This window comes from Sycon ciliatum, chromosome 10 (assembly GCF_964019385.1).
Source record: "Sycon ciliatum chromosome 10, ocSycCili1.1, whole genome shotgun sequence".
In the NCBI taxonomy this organism is placed as follows: domain Eukaryota; kingdom Metazoa; phylum Porifera; class Calcarea; order Leucosolenida; family Sycettidae; genus Sycon; species Sycon ciliatum.
The window spans coordinates 13140644-13157420 of record NC_088652.1 but is presented as its reverse complement, the minus strand read 5'-3'; the positions used below and the strand labels follow the sequence as shown (position 1 = coordinate 13157420).

The window sequence follows — 16777 nt, the reverse complement described above, 5'->3', positions numbered from 1 at the left end:
TGTGTTCATGCTTCTTGTTCTCAGGAATCAAAGTTGAGATTTCAGCCAGGCTTAAGGCTAGTTTCAGTCTATATTTTGCTAGGTTTATAGTATGGTTTCGAACTACAGTGGAATTGCGTGTTTACTGCTGAGTAGGTAATGTGTACCTGACTTATCACAAACAAAGTATTAAGGCTAGAGTATGACCGGATCAATCAAAAACTCCTTCCGCCGGTCCTGAAGGGACGGGTAGAATACGCCATACCACTCTCACCTGCTTAGCTCCGAGCACGATGGGCACCATGCATTCCGGCTCTGTGGCCTGAGTTGCTTCGTCGACAAGCACCGTGCGGAATCGGAACTTCTGCAGGCGAGGGTCGCCGGCGCCCACACAAGTACAGCAGATGACATCGGCATGTTGCAGGAGCTCTCTTTCGGCGCTCCGCTTCAACGTGCGGTAGCGCTTCTCATCGGCAGACGACAGCTCTCCCGCCTCGTCCTTCAGCTGCTGAAGTTTGGTCAGCTCCGGGTAGACATCCAGGTTACGGATCTAAACATGGCGCAGACACCGCACACAAGTGCACACACACAGACACACACACAGACACAGACACACACACACAGACACACACACAGACACACACACCAACACAAACAGACACACACAGACACGCACGCACACACACAGACACACAGACACATACCTCACACACACGCAGAAAAAAGGTTCCAGACACAAAAAGTTAGAGTACCAAAAAGTAGTGAACAGGACAAATCAGCGTATGAGAAAGTTCAATCAATCACACTATGGAACTGAAATGTGGTTGGTCTCATTAGAAATGTCAGCATGATAGAAGCCGGCACCTCCACAAGGGACAATCCAAAATGGTTTACTGTAGCACCAGTAACCAAGTGAAGTTTGATTCATGTCTGCCCAAGCAGAGAATCAGTCACTGGGATGACGTGGTGCAAGCACGTTGTGTGTAGTAATGTTAAACCACGAGTCTTGGGTGAATGTACAGTTGGACAACAACACGTACAAATATTCAAGTTCCTATGAAAATAACCCAACGTTTCACACTGGTCAGTGCTTACCTGGTTGTGCAGCGCCAAGAAGTGGACACTGGAGTCGATGGCTTCACGACTCTTCGCACACAGGCGCACCACCTTGAGGCCGGTGCGGTGGATCTTCTCCGTCAGCTGGTCCACGGCAATGTTACTCGGTGCACACACCAGCACTTGCCTACAACACACAACAACGACGGCAACGACGACAACCACAACAACAACAGCAGCAGCAACAGCAGCAGCAGCAGCAGCAGCAGCAGCAGCAGCAGAAAGAGACCAGAGGTAAATGGTAAGCAATGGTGACGGTACTGAAGTGCAGTGACGACTGTTGCAGTACCACTATTACCATCAACGACAAAACCTCGGAGTACGTTGGACTAAAACCATGACAGCATAACATAATGTACAACTGCAAGCACATCCACATCAGTAACATAACGACACACCAGCAATATGTTGACGCGCGAGATCTTCACTGAATAAGAAGAGCTAATGCGGTACGTGAAATCCAAGCAGTTCACCGCCGGCATGGATTAGTTTCCACTGCTTGCATTCACTTCTGGCCATGTACTGTAAAACATGTAATGTTCAGTGCAACTTTAATTTCGGTGATTTCGGTATAGAAACCAGGCACCTAAATTTAAATTAGGCCACACGTTTTTATTTCTATGTTTCTCGTCACCCGCGCGCATACAGTTCAGGAGTCTTGAAGAAAAAAAGAAAAAAAACTGTGCTGCATTGACTGTGCATGTGGGGACCAGCACACTCATGCACATGTACATAATGTGGCCTGGCCTGCGCGACACATGATGCGAGGTCGCCATTTTTTGTGCGCAATCCAGCTGCACATGCACAGATTGTGACAGAAGCTAGCTCCTACCACATACTACATATAGTTGCTAACTATGGAAGCTATTTTGCATGGTGTATTGGTGGATTTTAGTGTGAACAAAGGTCTAATAAACTTTTTTTATTTTTCGGTCATTTTTTATTTTTTCCACCTCTCGCATACGTGTTTAGATTTTCAGGTGACGAGAAACATAGAAATAAAAACGTGTGGCCTTACACCTAAAAGGCACTAGAATATGCACTGTATATGCGGAGAACGCTGGTCACCTAATTCTACATTATACCTGAAATTTAATTTAATGCACCTAAAATTACATGTTTTACAGTATACAGTATGCAGTGCAAGCAAAATACAGCTAGACGTGCAGTGAACCAGTGGACATCAGCACAGCACACACATACAATGCAGTTAGACGTGCAGGGAACCAGTGGACAACAGTGATTCCATACGGCAACATGGTGACAGCGCTCTATATTTACACAATCTCCCATAGCCGGTATCATAACCACGCCAAGCGAAGGAAAACGGAGAAGAAGAAAAAAAGCTCACCCCATATTCTGCTTGACAAGGTGGAAGACGAGAGATGCGGATGTCACCGTCTTGCCAGTTCCTGGCGGTCCCTGCAATGCACAGACAGCAGATAGACAACCAGGCGTATGTAAGCACTCTCCTCCTCACTGCACAATCCAGCATGCCAAGTCTGATCTTCCACCTTCGAAAATCGTATTGGCGGCCTTGATCTAATTACCGCCAACTGGCGAAAAACCAGCTGGGAAGTGATACAGCGCGAGGGGCGGATCAACGGTACTTTACGGTACCAAGAGTACTCTGGACGGTACTTGTACACCATGCTAGAATGTTCTTAGCCTACCTGTACACCATGCTAGAATGTTCTTAGCCTACTTGTACACCATGCTATGTTCTTAGCCTACTTGTACACCATGCTATGATCTAAGCCTACTTGTACACCATGCTATGTGCTAAGCCTACTTGTACACCTAACATTGCAAGCTATACTGCAGACATGGACACAGTCCCGGACATAAACCCACCACCAGCACAGTGCATACCTGGATGAGACTGAGAGGACGCTGGAGCACTGTCTTGACAGCGTAGACCTGAGAATGGTTCAGCTCCGGCAGACCGGGAACAGAGAACCTACAGGCACACAAATAGACACACATGGGCACACGCACGCACACAGACACACAAATAAACACACACACAGACACAGACACACACACACGCACACACACACACAAATAAACACACATAGAGAGTGCAATAAAACCAAAAGCATGTCCAACAACAACAACAAGGGACATCAACGGACACCAGACAGTAGGGTCCAAGTTGGAGTCAAGCATGGAAATAATTGTGGTTGGTCTCATTAGAGATGTCAGCATGATAGAAGTCGACACCTCCCCAAGGGACAATCCGAAATGGTTTACTGTAGCACCAGTAACCAAGTGAAGTTTGATTCATGTCTGCCGAAGCAGAGAATCAGTCACTGGGATGACGTGGTGCACAAGGGAAACACAAACCAATAAGTTGGCGTGAAAACTATGAGAGGTAAAACAACGACAATGGACAAAACAGAAGGAGAGATCAATCCAATCCATTGGGTAGTCGAACAGCCCATCGTTTCATAAAGAAATGCCTTTGGTATGTTCACACATTCAACGATTGGTTTTAACAACTTTCAAAATTACGATCATGGCTATCAAGGTGATACCGTATTTCCCTGATTATAAATCGCACTCCCATGTTATAGACCTGACCCGTACTTGATTCAATACCTTCACAATCACATATTTAAGTAGGAAGTCATACCCGATTGTAAGCCGCACCCCTTCTTTGCCCTTGAAGTTAAGTGAGAAAAAAAGGTGCGACTTATATTCGGGGAACACAGTACTACCTGTGTGTTTCACAGACTTCGTTTGTAGCCAGTCACTGACTGATGTTATTCACATTGAGATCTGTGTACCATGTGGCCAGCGTACCTCTTTGGCATGACGCATTTCACGACCTGCTCCTCGACATCGTGCCCCAGCAGCTTGTGGTAGATGTAGCCGCTCACGGACGTCTCGTCAACTGCAAACGTCTTCATACCGTTCTGCATTCTGCGGGCACAGGCGGAGAGAGACAGAGAGAGAGAGAGAGAGAGAGAGAGAGAGAGAGAGAGAGAGAGAGAGAGAGAGAGAGAGAGAGAGAGAGAGAGAGAGAGAGAGAGACACACACCCACCCACCCACAGGCAGTACAGTCACTCAAGTGATGGGTCTCAGTGCACGTTACTTACAGCAAAAGCTGAAAACGGCCATAACGTTTTGGGTACAGTGCAGACAAAACGCCAATTGAGTTATGAATGTTAGTTCTTCTAAAGAGAAAGTTTGTCTTATCAGTGCTCTTCTGAACAAAGTCTCACTGTAACTACAAGTAGGATGATAGTTTCGTCCAGTTAAAAGCTGGTTGCGGCTGCATGCCTGCTTGTTACATGTATATTGTCATTATTATGGTGAAACACAAGCACTAAAAACAGCTGTATGCTGAACAGGATGCATTCTGATGATGACGACAGCTTACCGATCAAACGAGGTTGACTTCCAAACAAAGTCCACGCAGAAGCTAAGCTTGCAATCAATCGGCACTCCAGTGCTGCTGCGCAGCTCCAAACCCACCTCCTCGCCGTAAGCTGATCAAGTGCAGAGCGTGCATATGGTCAAGGTACACAATGTACTGCAGGGAAAATCAATTATAGTTCGTTGTCGTTTTATTTCGTAAATTTCATAAGGCCCCCGCCACTTACGAAATAAAAACGCTATTAAAAAATTTGTCACACTGATGCATAGTACTGTACACATGTACATGTACATATACAAGTATGTAGTAGCCCCGATCGATGGCACTTACGAAAGTTAGACGACTGCGAAATGTTCTTTTTCTCAGTTTACGAACATCACTCGCATACGCAATATAATTGATCTACAGTAACAATATGCCAGCGATGATGGACCCATCAGTGACATGAGACAAGGTTGGCGGTGATACTAGTAAGCAGCTGATCTCCGCCAGAACAAGAACCGCCAGAACAAAATCACCGTTACGGCATGGGGAAAATGTTGCAGAGACGCAGCCACGCAAAGAGACCCTCCGTTACGTACGTATGCACACCTCACGCCCACCAATCCACAGACACACACACAAGCAGAGAGGTGATATTCAAAGGCGAGGAGGATACTGTGCGGCACTTTGGAGACGTGGCCGACACCGGACCATTCCTTGTGCAGCTCCCCTGTGTAGCGCAGTCGCAGCTCATCACCAGCCATCAGCCTCATTTCCGCTGCACAAAGTATTTTAAAACGCACACACACGCACACACACACACGCACACACGTGCACGCACACACACACACGTGCACGCACACACACACGCACGCACACACACACACAAGGTAAGTACTACAAAAATCACGGTTCACGCGGGATTCAGTTAAACGACTTTTCTGCATCCGAAGGAACACTACCAGCCTCTTGGATCAAGGCGCAGATGCAGCTTCTAAGCAGTGAACTACTCCAATGTCAAGCCCAGTGCAGTGCGATACACACATACAAGTAAGTAGCCATGAACCAGACATCTCGTAAAGCACAGCTCCGAACAATTTCGTCAGTGGATAACGAATGGAGAGCTGTCGGTGGTAGCGTGGTGGGAATAATTTCTTAGCGGTGGTGGACTAGTGCAAGGGAGGTGCTGTGGGCCTAGAGTAAAGACAGGAGTGCGGAGTAGCAATAGGTGTCGGTGTGCGTGGAAGATACATGCTGTTAAACCGGGATAGTTGAACTAGAGCTATGTGTTTTGTCTTGATACATGAAAAGCAGCAGCAGCATCAGCAACGGCACAACCGGCACCAGCAGTAACACCAGCACCATCACCATCACCAGCAGCAGCAGCAGCAGCACCACCACCACCATTAATAGCAACACATTCACCATCACCACCACTGACAATAGCCCCACCAGCAGCAGCATTAACAACAGCAGCAGCAGCAGCAGTAGAGCGGACATCATAACTCACAGGAGTCTGACTGTGGGAGGACGAAGTAGGAGATACGCTTCTTGTTCAGCCCGATGTCCCAGCGCACGGAAATGTCCGCCTGGGTCTGTAGTGCACGCACACACATTGCCACAGACACACACGGGGCCGAGGAGCAAAAGAATAAGAATGAGTTACACACAACACACAATGGCAATGAGATCGACCAGCCAACACACCGGTGAAAGAAACTCATCAGGAGCCCCAAAGTGCAAGGGGGGGGGAGAAAAGTATTCATCATAAGACTTGTCAATGTCGGCAATGCGCTCATCAACAATTCTCACCACCAAATAGATGACCATGGCACACCAAACGGAACAAGTCTCTGAGGGGAGAGGGGTAACCGACCTGAGATTCTTTCAAGCGTCGATCGTAGTCTGCCTCCAGCTTGACAAGTGGACCAAACACATTCTGGTATTGGTACGCATCTTCGTATCTACAATGCAGGCACAGACAGACAGACACAAATGTGACTAAATTTGCGTGGAAAGTTATCATGGCATGTGGACAGTGGTGGCAGAATGGCCGACATCATGTGCCTCCCATAGATGCAAGGGTAGACTGGAGCTGGAAACAACAAAGGCTGTCCCGCATGTTCATCTGATCGATGTGAAACCACTCTATTGCCTCACAACACACTCATAATCCTGGTGGCCACTACAACAGTAGAACAAGGTGCATGTACAATGGCGTAGCTCGCACATCTGTGGTGTGGTGACCCTGTACCAGAGTACATCCGTGGTGTGGTGACCATGTACCAGAGTACATCTGTGGTGTGGTGACCATGTACCAGAGCATATCTGTGGTGTGGTGACCCTGTACCAGAGTACATCTGTGGTGTGGTGACTATGTACCAGAGTGCATCTGTGGTGTGGTGACCATGTACCAGAGTACATCTGTGGTGTGGTGACTATGTACCAGAGTATATCTGTGGTGTGGTGACCCTGTACCAGAGTACATCTGTGGTGTGGTGACTATGTACCAAAGTACATCTGTGGTGTGGTGACCATGTACCAGAGTACATCTGTGGTGTGGTGACCATGTACCAGAGTACATCTGTGGTGTGGTGACCATGTACCAGAGTACATCTGTGGTGTGGTGACTATGTACCAGAGTATATCTGTGGTGTGGTGACCATGTACCAGAGTACATCTGTGGTGTGGTGACTATGTACCAGAGTGCATCTGTGGTGTGATGACCCTGTACCAGAGTACATCTGTGGTGTGGTGACTATGTACCAGAGTGCATCTGTGGTGTGGTGACCATGTACCAGAGTACATCTGTGGTGTGGTGACTATGTACCAGAGTATATCTGTGGTGTGGTGACCCTGTACCAGAGTACATCTGTGGTGTGGTGACTATGTACCAGAGTACATCTGTGGTGTGGTGACCATGTACCAGAGTACATCTGTGGTGTGGTGACCATGTACCAGAGTACATCTGTGGTGTGGTGACTATGTACCAGAGTATATCTGTGGTGTGGTGACCATGTACCAGAGTACATCTGTGGTGTGGTGACTATGTACCAGAGTGCATCTGTGGTGTGATGACCCTGTACCAGAGTACATCTGTGGTGTGGTGACCATGTACCAGAGTATATCTGTGGTGTGGTGACTATGTACCAGACAGAGTACATCTGTGGTGTGGTGACCCTGTACCAGAGTACATCCGCGGTGTGGTGACCCTGTACCTCATATTCGCCATGTTCACCTACTTTCACTATGTAATACCTATGACAGCCATTTTGCAGGCGTGATGACCAGACTACGCAGACTACACACGAGCTACGCGCCTGATGTAGCCTCAAACAAATGAAAACGTGCATGTAGAAATGAGCAATATCCGCCATAGCTTACTTTAGCATAACTTGCTGTGGCTCCTCGTCAATACCCGGCTTCTCCAAGTCTTCTACAGTTGCGTCAGGATTGTCCTGGGGCAGCAAACAGAGCATTTCCATAGGAGAATACAGGCAGAGGTCAGTGAGAGTAGGGTACAGGGCAAAGCAGCAGCCAGCCAACAACAGAATATGGCAAGCAAAGTCCATGCTGTATAGTAGTAGTAAGTCTCTTACACGCAAACCTTGCTTGATAGTTTAACATGCATAACGACAACATGGTAGTCTATTATATTAATTATTCATATCTTTTTGCATCTTTCCCTCGAGTGGGTCTATTGTTATTAGGCAATTGTCTGTTATAGTCACCACTATAAATAAAAATCCAATCCAATCCAATGCTGCCATCGTCATACAAACGTAGCAAGTCTCTTGAACTGCCAACGTGTAAACATTAATCATGGAACAGAAATGCAACCAAACCCAAAATTTAAGAAAAGAACTCAAAGGCGATAACCCTATCAAATATAACAACTATACCGACCTTCCACAGCTCCTCCAGCTTGTTGATCTGCTGTGCAGAGATCTACTCGCACACACACACACACAGGGACAGCACAAACAACAGAGGCACAACGACTACATGACCATGGCAATGCCAGAAATCATAAGCGCACGTCCGAAGAAGGCATAGCTCACATCAGAGATCACGTGGCGTGTCATCTCCTGGTATTTCACCACTCTTTTGGTCTCACATGAAATCACAAAGACACTGATCAACGTCCATCAAGTCGTTGAAGAGACCCATTCGCCCATTGCGCTTCATTACCAGGTGCACTGATTCTCCGGCAATTACTACAGAATGGTGAGCGGATACATGCTTGACAGGTATACTCAGCCACAGTTGTTGCACGTACTGTACTCAGCCACAGTTGTTGCACGTACTGTAATTTCACAAACTGTCGGTGCTTCCGCTGCATCTGTTTCATACCTAAAATTTCAATCCACCGAACAAACACTAGCACACATCACCCAATAGTGCACTGCTTCTCTGTACCTAAAATTTCTGTTCGCCTAACCTGGCCATTGGAACTCATGCCTAAAATTTTGAGCACCAACATTTTCTGAAGAATGAAGTTGAAGACACCATTGCAGCTGTACTTATGCTTAGAGAGCGTGTGTGGGCAGGCGTGTGTTTACCGCCATATTGCCAGGTGTGTCTTTACCACCATATTTATCAAACATTTTCTGAAATTAGAGTACTCTGCAGGGTATGCAAGCCGCCCCCCCCCCCCCCAAACAAATTCCACACAAATCTACACGATACATACCTGGCGAGCGCGAAGCTGTTCTTGCTCTGACGGGACCTTGACAAGCCACGAGAGGAAGCACCTGTCCGAGATCAAAGGCTGCCACTGTGTCTGGTCCCTGCACACATTCACACACACACACACACACACACACACACACACACACACACACACACACACACACACACACACACACACACACAGCATGCACCCATGCACGCACGTACACACACACACACACACATGCACACACCGGATTCGTACACGATTCAACAGCAGAGAAAAAACCCTGATCCTTAAAATCCCCAAACTATTGAGGTACACAACTTCACTTCGTGATGACGATAGAAACAAAGAAACTAAAGAGCCAGACAAAGAACAGAATGTGGTTGGTCTCATTAGAGATGTCAGCATGGCAGCAGCCGACACCTCCCCAAGGGACAATCCGAAATGGTTTACTGTAGCACCAGTAACCAAGTGAAGTTTGATTCATGTCTGCCCAAGCAGAGAATCAGTCACTGGGACGACGTGGTGCAGGACAGGACAATATGGCCAAGGAGATACATTTCTGGCTAACACCAACAACAGCAGCAGTAGCACCAGCAGCACCAACAACAACTTGATTTGTAAACGATTCGCCAGCAGTAAAACAGCCCGGATCATTAACATTCCCGTACCGTTGAGGTGAGAAAGTGGACACACATTATATAATATATAATGTGTGTCCACACAACCTCAACAAGGGACAATGGGGAAAAATGCTGGCATCTCGGGCATAAGATACATTCGCCATGGGTTATGAGTGAATGATGAGCGTGTCCCATCGAAACAAGATAGAAGAATAAAAGCGACAGCTGCAGCAGCAACAGCGAACAAGAAAACTCTGCTTCCATACCAGTTCATTTCCTTCAGGTTTGACTGGGCTGCACACGGTTGTCTGGAGGCATATCAAACACACAAGTACAAACACAGGTACATAAGTAACGTTATAGGTTAACTTATAACAGCATAGAGAATATGTTTGGCTGAGCATGGCAGGGGCCCCCAGCACCGTCTCACCTCATGTTAGCCCCATGTGCCTGCAGGTGAGTTGTGTAACTTGTAAAAAATGAGATCATTGTGCACATGTACACAACGCGGTGTGGTCAAGCAGTGAGAGTCACTCAGCACCAAACACCTCAAACAACCGGTCAAGACACCACACCTTACCTGCAAGAGCACTAATGGTGGGGTACCAGCGATGTGACAGTGCTGCTGCTACCCTTCAACTAGCCTATGCCTATGGGCTTTTACTCAGTCTACCGTAGTGTCTTGTATTAAAGCCTGTCTCATATAGAAGCCCGTCTTGAATAGAAGCCTGTCTTGAATAGAAGCCTGATTTGCAAGATACACTGTCTGCACATAAGCCTGCTTTTAGTGTTGACCTCTCTTGTATAGAAGCCTGTCTCATATAGAAGCCTGCAAAATCTCCCAAAAAAGTTGCATAAGCCGCGGCCTTTACGGTATACATGCCGTAACGAGAGAGCTTGGAAGCTCAGGGCCCTACGCTATGCTTTTTTTTTGCCTTGATGACCTAGGCAAAAAAGCACAGTAAATTTTTCATTTCTCCTATTTTTTTAAGACATAACCTGGGATTCGAACCCGCACTATCGCCCTGCATGCATCCCCCGATACACTTCGCATACATACTAATTCTTCCAAGTTGCTTCACGTTATGATCTTGCATTTGAAAGCCCTATTTGAATATTGTGGCCAGCCGTCTTTGATGGTACGGTACGGGGACAGGTACGGGACAGGGTAATGCGACACCGTCTACCACCTTGATGACCTAGGCAAAAAAAGCATAGGGATGTTATAAATTTTTCAATTCTCCTATTTTTTAAGCAGAAGTTTTTCCAGGACCGATTTCTGTCAATACGATTCCCACATAAAAAATTCTGATAATTCGAACCTGGAACCGGACATGTCCGATTAATTCGAAGTTCCACGGATTCCACTTACATAGAAAATGTGTGGGATTTGTGCAGATAATTCGAAGTTAGCAAAGTGTAATTCGAAGTTCGCTGTACACTGTACTGATCAGTTCGGTTTGCATGAGCAGGCTGTGCTGGTCAGTTCAGTGTCCGTGAAATCTGTGTCTAAGGTCCATAGCGAAACTCTGCGTGACCATGGGAGCATTTTGACATACATATTGTGTTGTGTGGTCATGTTTGGATAATTAGAATGTCCGGATAATTAGAAGTTTTTTCCTGGCATTTGGAGGTTCGAATTATCAGGATTCCACCTGTAATTGCAGTAGAAAGGCCCATGGTGAGATTTAGCGCTGACTGCTTGTGATAACTTATCACTTGCTTTTATGCAAGGAAGTATGAGAGAAATGGTACCGGTTTGAGTACAAAAGAGAGAGGTCCAGTAGCTTGGCAGCCACATCACTCACCACTTCAGGTGAAGGGTTTCAGCACCTTGACATGCTGCTTCTGCGCGCGAGCACACTGATGGGAATGAGTATTTTAAAAGGGTCATTGACGGAGTGATGAGTTTGACAACAATGTTGCTGTGTGCAATTAAATTTTCGCTCCTCAATTCCTCTTATACACAGCCATGTGTGTTTATCCCGTGGCGTATACCTCATGGCGGACCCGTACGGGAATGCACTGAATGAACGCTTCAACGCATTTATTCAATAAAGTGGGGGGGGGGGGGGCAGGGGAAAACAATCGCCGCACAGTGATGGGGCTACATGTACAGCGGTGTCGGGAGCCATCTCCACAGGAGAACTACAACACAGTGTACCCGCCTGTCATGTCCATTCACACTGCAGTGCAATGACTCGTGCAATACCGCGAACGTACCTGCAGAGAAGCACGACGACAGAATCGGCCTTGGCCGGAATAAAGCCCAGGCGGAAGACGTTGCGGCACGCGCAGTTGTAGCACTCGAGGGTGATCTCGCTCAGCGGCCCGTCCTTGTGCAGCGAGACCTCCTTGTGCTTACTGCGCACCAGGTGGTTGATGATGTGGCTGCCGGACGTGTTGCCGCGGCCGTTGCAGAACCACTTCTTGCTCTGCAGGCAGTAGACGACGGCTGCCGGGTCGTGAATACCGCAATAGCTACACACAAACACACAGACACACACGCACGCACACAAAAGGCCACACAAACATTACCGTATATTTCCGGTCAAGTATCTCACTTGGCTGGACCACCTGACAGCCTAGTGCTACGTCCATGTGTGGATCTTGGCAAGGCTTGATGTGAATTATGAGCCCAACGGGTACTGTAAAAGCCATTATATATATAACGAAGTGCTAATTCTAACGAGTTAACGAGGAGAAATCTGTCGTTAAAATAGAAATCGTTATACAGAAATCGATACATATACTGCTGATATTGAGCGTTGAGAATGAGTGAGACTCGTTACCTTTGGTACATGTAAACCAGTAAATTTCAGGAAATCGTTATACAGTCCTCCCTCTCTAATCCGGCACTTGTTTATCCAGCACCCTTGCAAACCAGCACACTTTCTGGTGAAACGGATTTTTTTCAGTTCATTTCCTACTCTTTAATCCGGCACTTGAATTCCGCCTCCAGCAGCGATTTTCTGCAACAAATCGCTCAAACTGTACATCATTCGATTTTCTAATCCAGCAGTTGCACATCGCATACCGTACCGGATCACAGCTATGTCGGTTTGGTCAGTGCATGAACTACTTATAAGGGAGCATTCTACACATGTAACATACACTTGGGATTATCATTATGCGATGTATAGACATGCATTTCTCAAAGTACTTGGATTGACACGGAAAATCCCTGCGTTTTGATGTACGACACAAACATGTATGTTAGTAGGTGGTCCGGGTTGGAGGACAGGATTTGATAATCCAGCACCCTTGTTTATCCAGCAGAAAATGCCGTTCCAAAAGGTGCCGGATTAGAGAGGGACGACTGTATATACGCCTCGTTAGAATAATGGCTTTTACAGTACACTTATATACGTGTAGTCAAGAGAAACAAATTTACTACGCATTGTGTGTAATACACTGTGTGCATCTGCAAGAATGTTAGTTGTGAACGTAATCCTCAGAACAGTACCACTGGCATTTTTTTCTTTTTCCAACTACTAGTACTCGACACACAACTGGGAGCACGCTTCAATCTTTCAGTACAATACGGATGAACATGTACTACAAGTTATATCATTTCTACTTCAGTTCCAGCACCGGCCTACCTGCAAGCATGCTTGGGTAGATCCTTCGTGTACGTGGTGTCCTCCTCGTCGTACGTTTCCTCGAAATTTAGCTCCTGCATGGCGGAGGACAGCTCGTTCGTCTTCCCTGTGTGGCCTCCAGCACCACCATCCGACGCCTGCTGCCTGCCGCCGCTCGAGCTACTAGGCACAATGCCAGCATTGGACTGGACGTGGCTGTCCGTTTGTGACTGCTGCGTTTGTGTCTGACTTGGCAAAGTAAAATTGTAATCATACTGCGACGCCTGAGTGTCAGGCCCGTAGTCCGCGTGGCCAACATCGTCCGTATCCAGAAAAGTCAGCGTCTGAGACGCCGTCTCATAAGGAACGCCACTCATGGTGGGTTACACTGGGCTGCCTGAAGAGAACAAAAAGCAGCCCTTTCTCTATGAGACTTTCCAAACTGTTGTTGGATCGACTGAAAAAATCCGTACGATAATTTTTCTGCATGGGCAGAGTGAAAAAATATTCAATGCTTTCTTTTTGCGTCACGGGATTTTTATTGTTCAAGGAAAGAAAGAAGGTAGCGCGCGCTAGTATAGCGCATATGCACTTGACGCATATGCGCATGCAGTGTTCGCCTGTAGATCTACGCGCGCGATCTACAAGTACAAGTACTGCAGCTGTGTGGCCGAATCTATGCATTCGGCCACGTGGCCAAGCACGCCGAACACGCATTATGCCGCGTGCGCAGTAACTGTTCTAGCGCTATCTAGCGCGCTAGCGCAGATAACTGTTCTAGCGCTATCTAGCGCTAGCGCAGTATTACTAGTTCAGTACAGTGAAACCTGTCTACCTCATATTGAGTCATAAGTATAAAGGGACCATCGCAAAAGTTCGCAGAAGCCCCTGAAACGAAGAGCATACGTTTGGGGGGGGAGGGAGTCGGTGTCGAAAATCGCAAACCGGGCTTCAATTCAAAAAAGTATTGACGACATGTACAGTGGTGGCCAAAAGTTTTGACCCACCCCATGGAATCGTCAGTACAGCTCAGCCTGGCTCCTAAACACGTCGTTTTTGACTTCTTTGAGGCCAAAGCCGACTGAAACTTGGCAAGGACACTAAAATTTGCAAGAATCCGTTGTCAACTGAGATTTGTGATGGATCACAATACATTTGGGTGGGTCAAAACTTATGGCCACGTGACCAAATTTTGCTCTACCGTACCGTACGGTTTCAAAAAAGTTGTCAGGCTGATGCACGTGCCGGGAAAGTTGAAAATCAACACTTGACTGCTCACTTTGAGAGTTTGCGATATCAAACTTGACAATTTTGACGATGGAGATGGTATTTTCAGCCAGGATAGTGAACCGAGGTCAGATTAGCAAGGATGTGAGGGAAATGGTCGTGAAGCTGAGTGTTGACGGTCTCTTTTGGCGTGGTATCGCTCCTCTGTTGGATTTGAGTGATCCTACGATACGTAGAATTGTCAGGAAACAAAAATTGACTACATTTCACCACGATCAGACCGACCAAGAGAGACCAGTGCAAGACAAGATCGCCACCATATCATGAAATCAATGGCGAATCGCCTCAAATCCGTCACTGCCTGCGAGCTGAGATGGTGAGCGACGGTGAGAACGCGATTTCTGTGCGTTCTGTGAGACGCAGGTTGCAGAGAGCAGGCCTACGTGGCTATATGGCCATCAAATGGCCCTTCATCAGTGCTGTGAATAAGGCAAAACGCCTTAAATTTGTATAGACGCACAAGGACTGGAGCAGTGATGACTGGTGGTAATTTCTGTGGACTGATGAGTCTAAAATCAACCTCAAGGGCTCTGGTGATGCAGTTTACGTCAGGAGGTGGACAGGATAGGCTCTGGCTGGCACATGCACACGCAAAACTGTGAAGCGCCGCGACAGCAATATCAATGTATGGGAGCCATGGCCAGCAACGGCGTAGCGCGCATTTGCCGGGTGATGGATACGATGAATGCGGACCAGTACCTCGCATCCTCCGAAAACATGATGTTGCTGAGCATGATGCAGCTTGTGGGTGGTGTGGGTGGTGTCTTATGGCCGCAAACGCTCCGCAAACAGAACGGAGGCGCGGCAGACGGTGAACGGCATCACCGTCCTGACATGGCCCCTGCAGCCACCTGACCTCAATCCAACTGAGAATCTCTGCAAAATTGCTGGGCTGAAGCAGCACGATGTCGAAATAACCCCCAGAAACCAGTATGAGCTGTGGCGAGTGTGCCAGGAGGTATAGAAGTTGATTTCCCCTCACGAGCGCAAGAAGATCGTCGAGTCAATGCGGCAGCGTATGCAAGCGATCATCAAGGCCAAGGGAGGAGTTACAAAGTGGTGGATGTATCTGGAAAAGGCCGGGACTGACTTCTAGACTTTAGCTTAGTTGAATACTTTTTAGAAATCACACTATTCCGTGTATCCTGTGGGCGGTTTATGATAGTGCGGGCGTTGGCCATAAGTTTTGACCCACCTTTTACATATACTTGACCACAGTAGTCCCCAGATGACTCCGTGTTTCAGCATTTTTCTTTTCTATTTCACTATTCTGCCTGATTCAGAGGTCCTCGACCAAAAATTTAGTAGCTTACAGCCCAAACCTTCAGAATTCGAAAAATCTGCATGGTGGGTCAAAACTTTTGACCACCACTGTAGGAGCTGATGTAGATTAGCATGCTCAAAGGATACAACTGCATAGCTCTAGCTGTTCTCGTTCTTAGATCACCCACTGCAAGGTGATATCATCGTTGCATTTATAAAGTGCTGTACATTGTTACACACTGATACAACAATGCTTGTGTAGTATATTATGTGTGAGCATCCAAGTGAAATAATGAAGCCCATATTGTGACTGTCGTTTCGTTTGAGGGGGGAGGGAGGGGGGTCAGGCCCGAAACTAACGGTCTTCGTTTCGGGGGCTTCTGCGAACTTTTGCGATGGTCCCTAACCTGTATTCGTCTTTTGTAAGACGACCGCTCAAGGGACCTTCAAAACCTGGTCTCTGTTACCAGGTGGTCTCCTTATCCAGGGTCATTTGACTGGAAATAGCATCCCTTGGTCCTGATTGCAGTGGTCTTCTAGGACAGGTGGTCGCCTTATCCGAGTGGTCGCCTTGACAGGTTTTACTGTATTAGTATTACCACCAGGATCGCTTTTCTAAATGCATAATAATAATTATTAATTATTATTATTACCTCCTCGCGCTTGCCCTAGCCTACATACAATTACAAGTACAAGTAGGCCCTTGACCTTGGGCTTGGTGTAGACAGTGCTACAGTGCTACAGTAGCTAGTAGTGTAGATCGACTCATAAGAGCCGGGAGGGGCTTGTGCCAAGTCATTAGTTGTGGTGGTGCTACTGTTAGCATGGTTAGTGGGGCGCTGGATCATTCACAGGCTAGATTTTAGCAAATTATTTTAAAATTAA

At 47.1% G+C, this 16777-nt stretch overlaps 1 protein-coding gene across 1 annotated transcript in view; it reads right to left on the bottom strand.

The window, feature by feature from the left end:
- Nucleotides 1-13803, bottom strand: part of LOC135826004 (regulator of nonsense transcripts 1-like) — a gene marked incomplete in the record, with an annotated part of 29532 nt that extends 15729 nt beyond the window's left edge. The window contains 15 exon segments of the mRNA XM_065338637.1: nucleotides 254-529; nucleotides 1075-1222; nucleotides 2447-2517; nucleotides 2968-3055; nucleotides 3901-4020; nucleotides 4482-4590; nucleotides 5137-5238; nucleotides 5971-6055; nucleotides 6337-6424; nucleotides 7845-7918; nucleotides 8367-8408; nucleotides 9154-9250; nucleotides 10028-10069; nucleotides 11985-12242; nucleotides 13364-13803. Coding sequence (XP_065194709.1) covers nucleotides 254-529; nucleotides 1075-1222; nucleotides 2447-2517; nucleotides 2968-3055; nucleotides 3901-4020; nucleotides 4482-4590; nucleotides 5137-5238; nucleotides 5971-6055; nucleotides 6337-6424; nucleotides 7845-7918; nucleotides 8367-8408; nucleotides 9154-9250; nucleotides 10028-10069; nucleotides 11985-12242; nucleotides 13364-13719 — 1956 coding nt within the window.
- Between the last annotated feature and the right edge of the window lie 2974 nt (nucleotides 13804-16777).